A 15,360-nucleotide genomic window follows, 5' to 3' on the forward strand; every position below is an offset into this window, starting at 1 on the left:
CTTTGTCTTCAGAAAGTTTCATTAACTATGGAGCAGTCAGTGCTGGTGGCATAAAGGACAGTGCCGGAGGAAGGGCAAAAGACAACACCTTCAGTGGAGGAAGAGGGTCTGCCAGTGCGTTGACAGAAGGTGGCTGTGGAGTAGGGTCAAGCAGCACATAAGCTTCTTGGGACCCGAATGCACAACAAAGGGAGATGGAGTGGAGCAGAGCAGAATTGTACCAGCATCGCCTGGGTGGAGAGCTTAATCTGCACAGTCGATTAGAACTGTAGGCAGCTAGGGGGCGTGGCTTAGCAGGCTGCAAGATAGCCGCACTCTGAGTGGGCTCTGCCGGCCAAGCTAATCATCCGGCATAATCCTGTGGACCTGTGGGGCTTTGACGGTGCTAACATTGCGATTTGTGGCACCCGCATCCTGGATAATGCGCTGATCGCTTTATCTCCGAGCCACTGCACATTGGCAGCGAGAAAGGACACCCTGTGCGTGGCTGGGGCCTGCGCGTAGCCGAGCAGCGGGCCCTGTGGCAGAGTGGCACCACTGTGGATTGCGCCACCTTGACTGAGCCTGGGGCATCGGCTGCTGCCATACAGGGGTGATATCCCCGTCAGAAGCACCAAGTAAGTGGGGCGGACGTGGCAGGAGGCAGCCAGTGGCAGCGTGGGTGCCATACCGTGGGGCCAGGGACAGTGCGCGACTATGGCAGGGGGTCCAGCCTCCTAGCGGTTGGCGGCAGCCGCTCCCTGAACACACTGGGCCCCGCGACGGGAGCGCTGCGCCCTCCTCGCATCTCCTCCCGACTCGCCTTCGCTGTGCGACTGCCCTCGCAACCCCGATCCCGAGGCCAGCTCACAAGCCTCCAAGTGCCGGCAGAGGGTGGGGGCTGGAACGGAGTCGCATTACTGCAGTAGAGTGCTCCGCTGCAGAAAGCAAGACCGTGCGGCCCAGGACAGGCATTGATCTTGGAGGGAGCACCCCTGTGACAAACTGAGAGCTCCGTAACCCTCCCCCCTCAATAAACAGGTGTACCTGCTGTGCGACCCCTTGGACTGGGCCCCCTGTCGCAGGCTGCCTGGATCGCGCCGAAGGTGTGTCTGCGCCTGTGCGCGGAGGACACAAGCTGTTGGTGCTAATGACTGTGGCCTGACTAGGATCCTGCTTTTGTTTCATCGAATCACCACGCAGCCCACTGCTGTTGTCAGTTGGTAAGGCGCTACCTGTACGGGATACCTGATGTAGCACTGCTCTGGGGAGGCGACGAGCTATGACTCGAGTGTGCCTGCTGGAGGTGTTGGGGCCTGCCGCTCTTCCCGATCCACGGTTGCAGACGAACTCACTGCTTGCGCCGATTTTGCTGTTGGAGCCCCCCATCTGCACTACAGAAAGGCCCGCCAGGCACCGACTTTTGTTTTCCTGCTTCTCTGCGCCTCTGGTGTGACCCTGCCAGCCCCCAGGGAATCAGGTGAATTGTTCGTGGATCTTTGTCCTCCAGCCCCTTGAGCAGAATGGGCAAGGTAGACGCCAAACAAACTAAATTCGCATTTGAAAACCGTAGGCAGACTCGCCAGGAGGGGTCTGCCCCAGAGACAGGCGATTTGGCTACCCAGACTGAACACGGTGCAACGCGGGACGATGACCAGAAGGCACTGCTGTTGAAAGTCAAGGCCAGCATTGGCGTCATTGCTACTAAGCTCGACAAATTGTCTGCCCGCCTAGATAGCGTGAAGACCAGGGAGGATACGCATGACACGCAACTCGCACAGCTGGAGGCGGGGGGAGTCTGATGTGGAGAATACAATGACTGGTGATAAGCAAAAGATGCTCCAAATGGACAGGGCACTGGAGCTGATTAAAGTGTCATTACTGAATGCTTTGAGCGCAACACCGGGTCCGTTGAGTCATCCTCAATGCTCTAGGAGGCCTTCAAGGTCGTAATCGGGGGGGGGAGGGGGGGGGGGGGGGGAAGCATCGCAAAGCAGTCCGGGGTGTTAAAATCTATTAGAGGCACTCTTGAGCATCTGGAAAGGGACATCAAAACTCTGGATCGCCACTCTTCGACGAGACAGCTGGACGAACTACCTCCCCCTCACATATTATGGAGAGGCTCTCTTCCTTCTACTCACACTTATATACCGCGGGGGAGCCGCCCCTAGGGAATCCCTTGATTAATACTTCGATTCTATAGAGCTGTTATGGCTCAGCAGCAGGCACCAGGAATATCTGGAGGAACCATTCACATATTAAGACATCTCAAAGGTCATATCATGTCTCCCAAGCGACAAGGCCCTAGGCTCAGATGGGCTCACCCCTGCATTCTATAAACAGTACGCACCTCTCCTCGTCCCACACTTGGCTGAGATGTATAATGAGGGCCTGGAATTGGGCAGGCTCCCCCCATCTCTCCGTGACGCCATGATAACTCTCTTGTTAAAGCCAGATATACCCCCCCCCCCCCGAGAGCTGCGATTCTTGTCGTCCATTATCTTTAATTAACACCGATAATAAAATTTACGCTAAACTCCTGGCCAAACGCCTCCTCCCTTTGATGCCCTTAATTGCCCGCCCCAACCAATCTATTGTGTGTAGATTTAGATTCTGTATATAGGTTTCCCGATTTATGTCCTTATATAGGTACAATTCATATTGCCCTTATTTAGGCATAGAAAATCCAGCCCTTATTTAGGCATTGTCCATGCTAACCAAATACAGGCATGGTCTCCTACATCCGTCAATCCACGTCACAACAAGTTCCTGAAAAACCAGACTCTTAAGCCTTTAGGAATTTCCCTTGCTTGGATATGGATTTCTCCAAGAGCTCATTTAGTATGCATGAACATCTATTCCTTAGGGGTTCATTCATGACGTTCCGATGCCTGACTTTTATGTCAATACAGGCATTCCTAAACACCTTCAAGGTATAAATATACCTGCACTTGCCCTGGCAAACCACGGTTCCGGTACGGTCCAGTTCGACTGCCTACTTGCAGTTCGCCACGGCAAGTTCGGAAGGAGATCGAGTTCCAGCCTGATGCACTGACCAGACGCTGTCATCCTCCTTGCAGAGAATCCAGCTCCAGTGTTTCTGATTCCCCTTGCGAGGTGTTTATTATCGAGTCCCGGAAAGAGATTCCAACCTCGCACATTCTAAGGTATGGAGCAGACTAGAACTTAGAGAAACGTTTGGCAACTCTTGGCAAAACTAAACTATAGCTAGCTATAGTTTAGAAAACAGCACCTACTTCTTACCTCGTACTACACTTAGATTAGGTACACTGGGGTAGAACAATTTAGAAGCATCAGATGAGTATTCACATTTTAGCCTGTGTTATTTATGTATGTATTTTTATTAATATATGTCATAGCTACAAACCATGCTATTGCAGTATTATTTTATCTTACTGCTAACTCTGTACATATTGTACTTCGCAGCCTGTCTTACGATTGTAGTAGTTCATATCTCTTGCACGAGAAATAAGACTGTTCAATAAACCCTTTTTATTGAAACGCCAATCTCTATTTCTATGCAACTCTGTAGAAACGAAGCATGCACGATTGACTGAGTGAAACTGTTATCTATTGTTTCCACGGTTCTGAGATTGTTCCGACTCCAAGGGAAACAAAGTTGTCATGTTTATGTGGTTGTCAGAAACTAATCCCTTCTTGTTTTTTCAAGAAGTTTCTAGTGACCTCTGAGTTAGTGGCACACACAAGTAATTAAGTTTAATGTACTCGATAGAGACATACTGACCTCAGTCCTATGTTAAATCTATAGTGTATATTATTCCAATGCGCAGAGCCTATCAGGGATATAGGAACTACACTACAAATCGGGATTCATCCCGGATCGCGCCACCTCACATAATCTGCGCACCATATTCTCGGTTCTCCACCAGATAAACCCTTCTCTGCCTGTTGTGGCCGCCCTCCTGGACGCGACCAAGGCTTTCGATACGCTTGAATGGCCTTTCCTATTCTACCTCTTACCGCGCCTGGGGTTTAGTCCTGACTTCGTCTGGAAAATTCAGCTTCTCTATACATCCCCAACGGCATGCTTCAGGGTCAATGGGCAGGTGATTGAACCCATAGCAATCACGAGGGGCACCAGACTGGGCTATCCCCCATGTTATTTGCACCATACTCAGCGAGGCAGTGGTTTCACGTCCTGTGATCTGGCCACGTCTATGTATGCCGACGACATCACGATTTACATCCGAGAGCCGCAAGAGTACCTGGCCCCCATGACCAGGGAGGTTATCCGCTTTGGCTGCCTATCCGGAATGCAGATTAATTGGGGCAAGTCCGTCTTGTTCCCACTTACGGACACCACACATCTGTTCCCCACTGAATATCCATTTATCTGGGCCACAGGTCCTACTAGATATCTGGGCATCTGGCTGACGAGTTGTGGAGATCCAACTTAGGGAGAGCAATGGAGTGGCTGGAGACCAGGATACAAACGTGGCAAAAAAGTCCCCTTTCGCTGGCAGGGCGCACTGCCATCGCAAAAATGGTTGTGCTTCCCAAGTTCTTGTACTTGTTTCTGAACATCCCTATTCCACTCATCACAATTTGTCAAAAAAACTGAAATCCAAAATGTTTACCCTGGTCTGGGCAGTACCGCAGCCCTGCATTGCCTATGATGTCCTAACACTACTCCTGGCGAGGGGAGGAATGGGTGCCCCTGACCTCCGACTCTATGTGCCCAAGCCAGCTTCCTCCACTTCTGGATTCACTCAATACTGATCCAGCCACATGTCAATTTCTTGAAATATAAACGGTGACAAGATCGAGGTTGTCATCTTGGGTAAACATAAACATCTTTGGGGCCCTCATCATTGGCCCCAGGAAATGGGTTCTTTCCCCCAGCCTGTTACCCAGGTCCGCAATCTTGGGTTCATCATTGACAACCATCTTTCAATGCGGCAACAGGCGGTCAGCGTTGCCGCCACCTGTTTTACCATCTTAAGGTGGCTGCGGAAGATCATCTGGATGCTCCCTGACTCCACACAAAAAATGGTGGTCCAGGCACTTGTCACTTCTCGCTTGGACTACGGTAATATACTTTACCTGGGTGGCAGTCAGGAGCTTTTGAACAAGCTCCAGGTGGTCCAGAATTCCGCAGCTCGCCTTTAATGCCACGTCCCAAGGAAAACTTCCATCTCTCCTTTTCTTTGGAATCTGCACTGGCTCCTCATGGAAAGCCGCATTAAATTCAAGACCTTGTGTTATGTTTTCAGAATTAAGCAAGGGACTGCCCCTGCTTATTTGCAGGAACTTATCCGTCCATATGTTCCTCCTCGGTCCCTTCGTTCTTCCACTCTAGGCAATCTGGTATTACCCAGATTTAAACTAACTAGAATGGGTGGTCGCTCTTTTGCATGTCTTGGGCCTAAACTTTGGAATTCCCTCCCAAACTTTATGAAACACAAATCCTCCTATCTCAGGTTTCGTCGAGATCTTAAGACCTGGCTCTTCTCTCAGTGATTAGCTCTGTTTACTTAGTCTGCAGTAGTGGACATGCCTGCGCCGGGAAACCCTGTCAGGGTAGCTGTGCGCAATATAAATTTAATGTAATAATTTAATAATAATGTCGAGGCGGACCTGGCATCCCCTTGGCCACTGCAAACAGCGCTATTCCTACCGTATAAAAGCCCCCGGGATGAGATAGACACAGTGGAGTGCATGCGCTGGGCCTGAGACAGCCTACGTAAACACTCTGGCTCGCAAACATTGTTCGCACCCTCAATTCAGCTCACACATAACCCTGCATTCCCCCCGCTACAGACAGCGGCATGGCTCGTCGAGCAGCCTGCCTTGGTATACACACTTATGCCAACATCGACCCTAATTACACTGCCAGCAGATGCTGCACCATTAGAGAAACTGCTCTATTACCCGATCTGGGCCACCTGCAAAAATGACAACTTGGCCTTTACGCTCGCCCCCCCAGCCCAACGCTGCGCTTGAACACCTACCCTCCTCTGCATCCCCGCGCAAGATAGTTACTAGACTCTATGCGCTCTCACTGGCTGCATCTCACACTGACACTGAGCGCGCCCGAAATGCGTGGAGCAGAGACCTGGCCGGAGACCTCTCTCTTACACAATTACAGTACTGCTGCAACCAAACGAAATGTCTCTCTCCCAACTACCGCCTTAGGCTCGTTCACTTTAAATACATGCACGGGTTGTACCACACCCCCGCCACTCTGAATAGGATGGGCCTGGTGGTGGTGCGATGTTCCACTCTTGGGGCGAACTTCGCGCATTTGGCTTGGATGTGTCCCAAGGTAACGGATTTCTGGGCCGAAGTATGCTCCGTAATCAGTGATATCACTCAGGAGGGCATTGATCCGGACTCTCTAGTGTGCCTCCTGGGGCATGTCAGAGACATTTCGGATGACAATCACAAGCTTGTTCCGATGCTGCTGGTACTTGCCAAGAGACGGGTAGTAGTCCACTGTTGCCGGAGGCCGGAGCCGCAGGTTAAACACTGGCTAACAGATGCAGCTCACTGCCAGACACTCCTCGGTGAATTCTGGGACTTAATGCCGGCTGCAAGCCGGATATATGGGGCCCCCCTCATATCTTTTTTTCACAGATTAGCCAACACTGATGAGCCCCTCGAGGATCCTATTCTCACTAACACCGTATGCCACTGAAGTGGAGCCTGCTGCGGTTGTGCCAATTGAGAAAGCTCTTCCATGGTCCACCAATCTTGTACACTCTCATTGTTACATGCTCTATTTTCCTTGGCAAGTCGTACTGTGATGTATATTTTGGAGTACATCTTACGAATTGTCAGCTGTTTCATGATTGCAGTATGTGCTGCAGTGTCTGCCAAATGTTGTCTGTAAAATGCAAAATGTTCTATAAAGGTTTAAAAAAAGAAAAAGAAAAAAAGTATCTGCACAGTCAGTGCCAGAGGCTGGGTATTCCCAAAGAGAACCAGGTGGCTCCAGCTCCAAATGCAGCACGGATGGAATCGCCACCAAATTCCTCTCTGAATTCGAGGCTAGAGTTTGTGAATGAATCCACCGACTGGCAGCTCAATCTCTAGAGTGGGAGCGACACCAAGAGGTTGAAGAGTCCCTCTACTGGTGTTCTTCAACTTGTTCTTGAAGAATTTTTCTTATCCCTAGGGAAGAGCCCGCTTTAAGGATTTACTTCTCAAATGCAAGCCAGTAGGGGACCAGTATCTGGAATGAGAATGCCTCTATTGCGTTCATCTCGAGCTTTTACCATGAAGGGTTTTGCCTTTGGTTCCTTGATGGCATTGTAACACATGCATGCATATTTTTCATACAACTTGCAGTTGCGTTTGAGCCACAGACTCCGGAGACATACATTGTGTGTAGCAAAGCTCAACATCAGGTTGCTGAAGAAATGGCATCTCTTAAAGCCTGATATTTGTGGGAAATATATCAATGTTAATGTTGCTGAAAAATAAAGTTGTTAAGCAAAAACATTTGTGGAGAGCACCTCCCAATCTGCGTCAAAAGGAGTGGGAAGGGCATTGAAGGCAGTGTGCTGGGTGGTGTCTAATAGGGCTCTATAATGTCATATCTGGCGCTGGGACTGGAACATAGTCTATCCCGAGGCGCTACCTTTCGGCACCACCTTAGGGCACAGTAGAACCATTTCAATATTCTGGATCCATTCTGGGGCCTGAAGGGGATTCAAGAGGTGAGGAATCTGCATGTAGAAGTATTCATCAGAAACAATATTTTATGAAACCATTTGTATTTGTTATTTATACTCTTAAGAAAACACAGATCAGCCACTGATACCTACCACCCTGGGCATGGGTGGTGCAGTATCAAACAATAATAATGAAGAAAATCTATGTGTTTCTATATATACCACAAACATAAAACACAAAACAAAACCGTAACAGAACAGTGTTCTAAAGAACAGTCTGAAATAACAACACATAAGGTTTTTATAAATATAACAATGCAAATGATTGATTGTTTTCATACTTTTGCCAACTTAGGGATAGGAAATTTATGTAAACACATTCAGATCTTGTAGGATTACTCAACATAAAATGCAACTCAGCATAAATCCAAGAACACTGAACACAAACAGGGCTGCTTTTGCCTTTCTGATATAATATAAACTTATTTGGATTCATATTAAAACAGAAACTTGCAAATTATCCAAACACCAGAGGAATACACCTCTCTGCATTAAAACAAAGGTATGGCATAGGTGAAATATTTCATTTATTGTAAGAAACTGTCCAGTACACAAGGGTGAGTGTTAATGTGTAAAGGTATGTAAAATGCTGACTGCATCATCTTTATAGTGTTCGACTAGTACATTAATCAAATGGCGTTGATTGTTAGAACATGAGTAGGCTGGCAGTCGAAACAACTGAGTGAGAAGTTGATTGAATGATTGCCTTGGGTACTCACTGGTGCTAAACTGGTAGAACAGCCTTTCGTTCTTTTTAGAAAAAAACGACCTGTTCATCAGCAAGGATCCACCAAAACAAAGATATCCAAATTAACTGCAGATATTAAAATCTTTCACAGTTTATGAACATTTTCCACATGATATACCTTACTTTCCAGACTGAGAAGGTGAGCCAAAGCACCAGGAAGGTGGAATGTTGAGGTCTAGTTGGCCAAGCTACTGTGGCACTAACAATTTAGGCTGCCAAAACTTCAGCAACAAAGGCACTAATTTATTGTAGTGTGAGGTCAGCGGAGATGCACACTGCACTAAGGGGAGAAGAAGGTCAGGAATCATCCAAACAGCAAGTCTGTGAGGAAGCCACCCACCTGAATCACTTACCGCCCAGCTTCCATTTATCCCCTATGATTGAATGAATGTAGCAAACGTGTGTTCTTAGAGGAGCTAACAGGCAAGTGTATTTGACGAAAGGTATGTCAAGGTGCCGAGACCCAGGTGGAGGGACCAATCAAGGCAGTTTATCATATACAGTGACCTCAGGAGGCTCAATGGGCGGTTAAGAAGAGATGCACAAGCCTCTCTACATTATTAGCTCCCTTTCCAGAAGAGAAGGACGATGCGAGTATGTAAAATAAAAACAGTGCAATTTTATTTGGTTCTAATTCTTTTTTATAAGAAATGGGGCATTCAAGAGGTTTTCCTGTGCATTTACATTTTTGGTGCACAAAACAGTTTCGCTAATTTTGAAATATTTTTCCAAAGATTTACATTGCCTTTCCTCATCTGTTTCACTACTCACCTTCTGAAAAACTTATCAAGAAGTTCTCTATTTTTTCTCACACCAGTCTTTTTCCCACAGTGTGGAAAGTTGAAAACAATTTGATCAAATCGACTCTTGGCAGTGGCAAAAAAATCCTTAAGCTTGGTGCAGTCCACCTCGAAGTATACTTGGGCACCTGAAAAAGACCACCATACCATTGTTATTTTAGCATACTGCTTTTGCATACAGGGCTATTCCCAATTGTTTATAAAATGCATTTAAAGGAAATTTTTTCTGAAATAAGGACTACTTTTGAGTGAATTTTTGTAAAAGGCTATTTCCTGCTCTTAATCTATATTGAGATGCACAGCAGCCTTGTGGTAAATAATATGTTATTTCAAACTGCTTACAAAGATCTTCCGAGCACTGGAATATACTTACCAAAGTCCTAATCCAGATGTACTATGGAGAATGTCTTACATTGCTGCACTTAGGAATGCCAGATATTGTCTTCCACTCTGCAATGCTCTGCCGGCCAGACAATTACTGATGAACTAGTCTTTGAGTACTTTAAGCAAGATCTGACCTTCACTCTCCAGCCCTGTTAACTGTCCACTGGATTATTATGTCTATGAAAAGGTGTGATTCATAATTAACCTAAACCTTAATATTCAGCCTCAAAACTCCAAACTGTTCTGCATGCTCTTCAAGAGTATCCAATTTACCCAGGCACTTGCTTCTAAAATGGCTGACCAACTGATTGTCACTATAGTCTGTCTAACAACTTGAATCTTTTCTTTATTTGTAACGTGAAAATCTTAGACTGTCTATTCAATTATCTCTTGTTATAATGTAACTCAGTGCGACAATCTGCATAACGCGGCCAGCCTGCAGTACTTAATAAGATGGCCAAGTTTTTTCCAAACAGGTAGGAATTGTGAATGTAGAGACAGAAGAAAAAAATGCCCTGCTCTGACATCACTGGCCAAATTAGCACATATCAAGGTAGATAGCGATCATGTGTTTTGAGACAAATGCCCTTACAGTTCAACACTCTTTATTTCGGTAACAAAATACCATAAAAGAGACATACAAATAGAAACATAAATACGTTTGTGTTCATGTTCTTAAAATAATAAATATGTAAAAACAATAATATAATTTTACACAATTTCTTGAGATAAAAACATACTTTAAAATCTTAAAAACAGATAGTTATTATTAACTGTACACCATAGGATTCCTAGTTAATCAGATTGGGTAACTACTCCCTTTTTTTCCGTACAAGCCACATACTCATTAAGAACCTTGATACTGCGAAGAACATAGAGGCCGACAAGTCAGTCTGAAGAATTCTGCACGTCTCCATGTGCCTTCTGACACCTAGACACCTGCAGATTGGAATTATCCACCTACCCTCACCCTGTGTAAGCAGGACAGAAAAACAACATATGGGCTACAGATTCTCATGCATGTCCACAAGATGGGCAGCCCATAGCAGCGAGGTCTGGTGACTTCACTCATCTTGAAGTAAGGATGCATAGTGGTTGAGTACCGTATCTAAATAGGATGTACAGTTTCCTGGCCAGAATTGGTTCAATATCAACTAGAAGGGGCTCTGCACAGTGAAAATGCTTTGTCATTAAAAACGCTCCTGTTAATGTGCCCAATGCTGTTGAAGTTAGAAGCTTATTAAGCCGATAAGATATAAACAGTGATTTCAATTCAATCACTAAAATGGTACAGCAAATACCCCTGGGGTCTTTCGCCAGTTTTTTAAAATCCAGTTCAGGAAATATTTTTCCAACATATCTCATCCGGGGGAGATCTGCAGCAGCACAATACCTAAGGATTTCCTTGAGGCCTTTAAGATAATGTATCAATTCAGGAGTAACCCAACTTCTCCTTCAAACAAATAGAGGTCTAATAGCCGCCTGCTCCGAGATTGGTCTGAGGCCAGCATCAAACCTTAGGGGAATCAGGGGGTTCTAACAGGAATAGCCAGCACCTGCCTCAAAAACAGATTCCCCCCCATTTCTTAAATGCCCTTACAAACAGTGCACCTAAAGAAATAAAGCAAAGGAGAAAACACACATAAAAGGATTGAGACATTAAGGAGCAACAAATATTCAGAATAAACTTCTTTCTAAGTTAGTAATGAGGGCACAGACACTTCAAATTTAGAAGAGTTGAGGAGGGTGTTGGGTACAGAGGTTTTCGTTTTGCTCACCACACTGCAGCCCAAACGCTCCACCATCCACAGGTATAAAGCTCCATTACCACACCCTACCACAACACAATGCAATGGCATCAATGAACAGTTTCATTTCCTGGAACTTTAATGGGCTTAATGATCAGGTTAAGGAGGTGTTGGGGAGATATTGCAACAAGCCCAGCGAATGGGCAACAGATGTAACTTTCTGGACCGCTACAGCTTTAACAGGGTACATCACACAGGCTTTACTCGAGGCTCCAGAGAAGTGGTGACACTGATCCACAAATAATTTCCTTTGGTGGTCTCGGACAAAGTCTGGGAAGATTTATCCTGGTAACGGGAACAATGGAAAGGAGTGCTCGAATGAGAGTATCTATGTTCCCCCCCCCCACACACAACAATTAATTAAAGCATGTTGACGCAGCTGACAAGTGTAATTTTGGCAGTTCCTAATGGTCTGATTTTTGTAGAAGGAGTGTTTTATAATTTGAGGCACTTAGAAACTGACTCCAAAGAGCAATCAACCTAAGTAGGATAGAGGCCCTTGTTCATTGGGCAGAATCATTGGCTCTTTGTGATGTCTGGAGATTTAATTACAAGACCAGAGGCTACCATTCTGCATAACATCTTTTATTGCCACTCCTGCAGCACTTTAAAGAACTTCAATAAACAAACAACTCTAGATCTGGACCACAGAAGTCCATAGATACTGCAAACTCCAACATTCTTCCTCTTTTAATTGCTGCTTCTGAAACAGATAGGTCAGTCTTTTTTGTAGCTTAGTAAAGGTTTATTTGATAAGAATTAAATAGATATTTTGAGTTTAATAGATTGTTTTTTTACTTGAGTTAGCTTCTAATTTCGGGAAGCATACTCTTATAATAATATGTTGTTATTTATATTAGGATTGTGTTTTTAAAATAATAGAGAAATATATATTTAAGCTAGGTGAAATAAGTAGATCGAAAAATAGTTTATGTTTAGAAAATGAAGGAAATATTTAGTTTTTGGGGAAAGTTTTTAAATGTTTGGTAACTTAAGAAGATGTTACAGTTTGAAATGAACACAAGCACGAGCGAGTTTGTTACCTTGGTAATTAGAAGCGCAAGGTTTATCGTGGTAAGCTGAAGAAGACGGAATGTTATGTTTTGAAGTTACACTCCGCGAGAGCTGAACGTGAGATGGTTGCCATAGTTGTTGTTTGCATTATTTGGGCAGCCGTAGTTGATCGCGTGAGGCAGCGAATGAAGTTTCTTTAATGTACGTGCATATGTTCTTTTGTAATACGTGCAGACGTATAGAGCGGCCATTTTGGATTGGGTCTGGATTCATGAAAAAAATAGTATTAATGTTAGCGCGAAGACGGTTTAACGATCTTCGGAGTGCGCAGAGTGTAATCAGCTTTGAAGGAAGTTGGCAGATGAATCGGAGTGAATTTTAAGAGGTTTTTCTTATTTAATTCGGAAGAATTTAATCATAAATTGATTTATTAATTGAGATATTTTCAGGAAGTTAGGAGTAGAGAGTTTAAATATATTTGAAGAAGAAAAAGAAGTGTTATTTCATGGAGAGTGAAAGAAGAATGGAAAGAGAATTAAATAATGCATTTGAAATAAATAATAAAGTAAATGAGGAGTTGATTAAGAAATTGATTGAATTTGAGATGAAAAAACAGGTGAAAGAAACTATGGAGGACTTTATTATGAATAGGAAAAGAAAGGAGAATGAATCTGGAGAGGAATTTTATTCTTTGTCTGAAGGAGAAGGAATGAGTTCAGAAGTTGGTAGAAAGAAAACGGAAAAAAACAGACATATAGAAGAAGTGGATATTATAAAAGATAAAAAGTGGGTTATAAATCAACCACTAAGAAAGGTGTCCTTAGCGGCACAAAAGGAAAAGGTGTCCTTAGCCGCATACAAAGAGGGGATGTCCTTAGCGGCACACAAGCGGAGGAAGATTATGAGGATGAGATCCAAAATTTAATGTCTGGTAAAGAGGACGAGAATATGGATGAATACATCCTAGATTTACAGGAAGATGATAGTTACGAGGAATTTGAGGAAATGGAAGTAGAAGAAAATAACGAGAGTGTGATAGATCCTGTAAATCTGAAACATACAAGAAGCAGTGAGTGGTTACCAATGGATAATGTGGCAAAGCTTATTAAGACATGGTTTAAGAAGCCTTTGGACCGGGAAATGCGTAGGATTATGAGGGCAGAATGTTGAAGACCGAGAATAGAGGAGAAAGTTTGTGCAACACCTAATTTAGACCCAGACCTTATAAGTTTTTTATTTAGGTTTGGAAGAGAGCCAAGGAAAGGTCTTGAGAGGTAATTTAAAATATTTGACAGAATAAATTATTGGATGTTGTGGGTCCTTTGGGAAGAATACTAGATATGGCAGAAGATGCTTACGCTAATGAGGAGCAAATTAATGTTGAATTATTGAGAGGTTGGAGCCAGAGGGCGTTTGTGCTTTTGGGAAATGCGAACGCAGGATTAATACATGAAAGGAGGAAAGCTATATTAATGAAAATTAATCCAAATTTAGGAGATTTAGCACAAAAGGAGGAAATTGAAGATAATAAAGGTTTATTGTTTGGTGAAGGTTAAGTTAAAGGAATAGGGAAGTATGTAGGGACCTTCACAGCTTTGGATAAACCACAGGGAAATATGCGCAAAATGTTTGGTGTTTTTGGAAGGGCCAGTACAAGGGGACCCTTTACTGGCTGAGGAATGCAGAGGTCACAGTATGGTGTGGCAAACAATTACCAATATGGATGGCAAAGCAGAAGTAGAGGATACGGACAAAATACAGGATTCTTTCCAAGTAGAGGAAGGTCAGGACGAGGCATTAGATATTCAAGAGGATTTGGATAAACAAATAATGGAGGACAAGGTGAGTATGGGGACTATTTTTGGTTCTTCCCGGAAAAAAGTAGGAGGTCGTTTAAAGTATTTCAAGGAGGAATGGAAAAGAGTTACAAGAGATCCTTGGGTGTTGGAAACAGTTTAAGGATTTGTGATACATTTTGTGAGGAATCCTTTTCAAAAGAGAGAACAAAAGGAAATAAAAATGTCAAAAGAACAAGAAAAAATTGTAGATCAGGAGACTGTTTCTATGATTGGGGAGAATGCAAAAAAAGAAACAGAGGAATGGGAAAAATGTTTTGTAAGCAATCTTTTTATAGTGGAGAAAAAGGAGAAAGGTTGGCGCCCTGTGATAAATTTAAGGGAGATAAACAGTTTCCTGGTTCACCGACATTCCAAAATGGAGGGAAAACCTTGTTGGACTTTTGTCAGCACCTTGGTGTTTCACAAAGGTCATGCGAGTAATATTTGCATATTCTCGTCAGAGAGGAATAAGAATGATTATTTATTTAGATGACATTCTGATATTAACTCAGTGTTGGGAGGAGTTGATAGTAAATGTGCAGAAGGTGGTCGAGAAATTAGGTTAGGTTTCATTTTGAACATGGAACCTACTCAGAACCTAGATTTCTTAGGATTTCAGGTGGATACGAGGGTATGTCAGTTGAAACTGCCAGAAAAGAAGATGAAAAAGATAAAAAGGGAAATAAAGCAAAGTTTGAAGAAAGATTTAATAACTTTTGGCAATAATAATAGTTCTCTTGTTTTCTTCAATTCTAGCGTCTTGTCCTGGTCTGCTACATTATTGAGCATTGCAGAGGTTGAAAGGGAATACATTAAGAAAAGGTTTATGGTATGGAGACAAGGTTGCTTGGGATACGGATACAAAGGAGGAACTTGGATGGTGGTTAGACAATATGGAAGCATGGAATGGGAGAGCGATTTTCAGAGTGACACCAGATTATATGATAGAGTCAGATGCGAGCTTGACAGGTTGGGAAGCATGTTTGATGAGGATGGACAATGTGTCAGCGGTGACTTACGTAAACAAGTTGGGAGGTACGAAATCAAAGAATTTGGCAGAATTAGCAAAAG

The 15,360-nt window shown here is 44.0% G+C and overlaps 1 protein-coding gene across 4 annotated transcripts in view; it reads right to left on the reverse strand.

The window, feature by feature from the left end:
* FDXACB1 (ferredoxin-fold anticodon binding domain containing 1) overlaps positions 1–15,360 on the reverse strand; it is a 132,172-nt gene that overhangs the window by 28,916 nt on the left and 87,896 nt on the right. For all 4 annotated transcript variants that reach the window (XM_085645803.1, XM_085645804.1, XM_085645805.1 and 1 more), the window contains one exon: positions 9,217–9,373. In XM_085645803.1, coding sequence (XP_085501929.1) covers positions 9,217–9,373 — 157 coding nt within the window. The remainder of the gene's footprint in view (positions 1–9,216; positions 9,374–15,360) is intronic.

The sequence above is a fragment of the Triturus cristatus genome, chromosome 3_1 (assembly GCF_964204655.1).
Source record: "Triturus cristatus chromosome 3_1, aTriCri1.1, whole genome shotgun sequence".
Taxonomy (NCBI): Eukaryota; Metazoa; Chordata; class Amphibia; order Caudata; family Salamandridae; genus Triturus; species Triturus cristatus.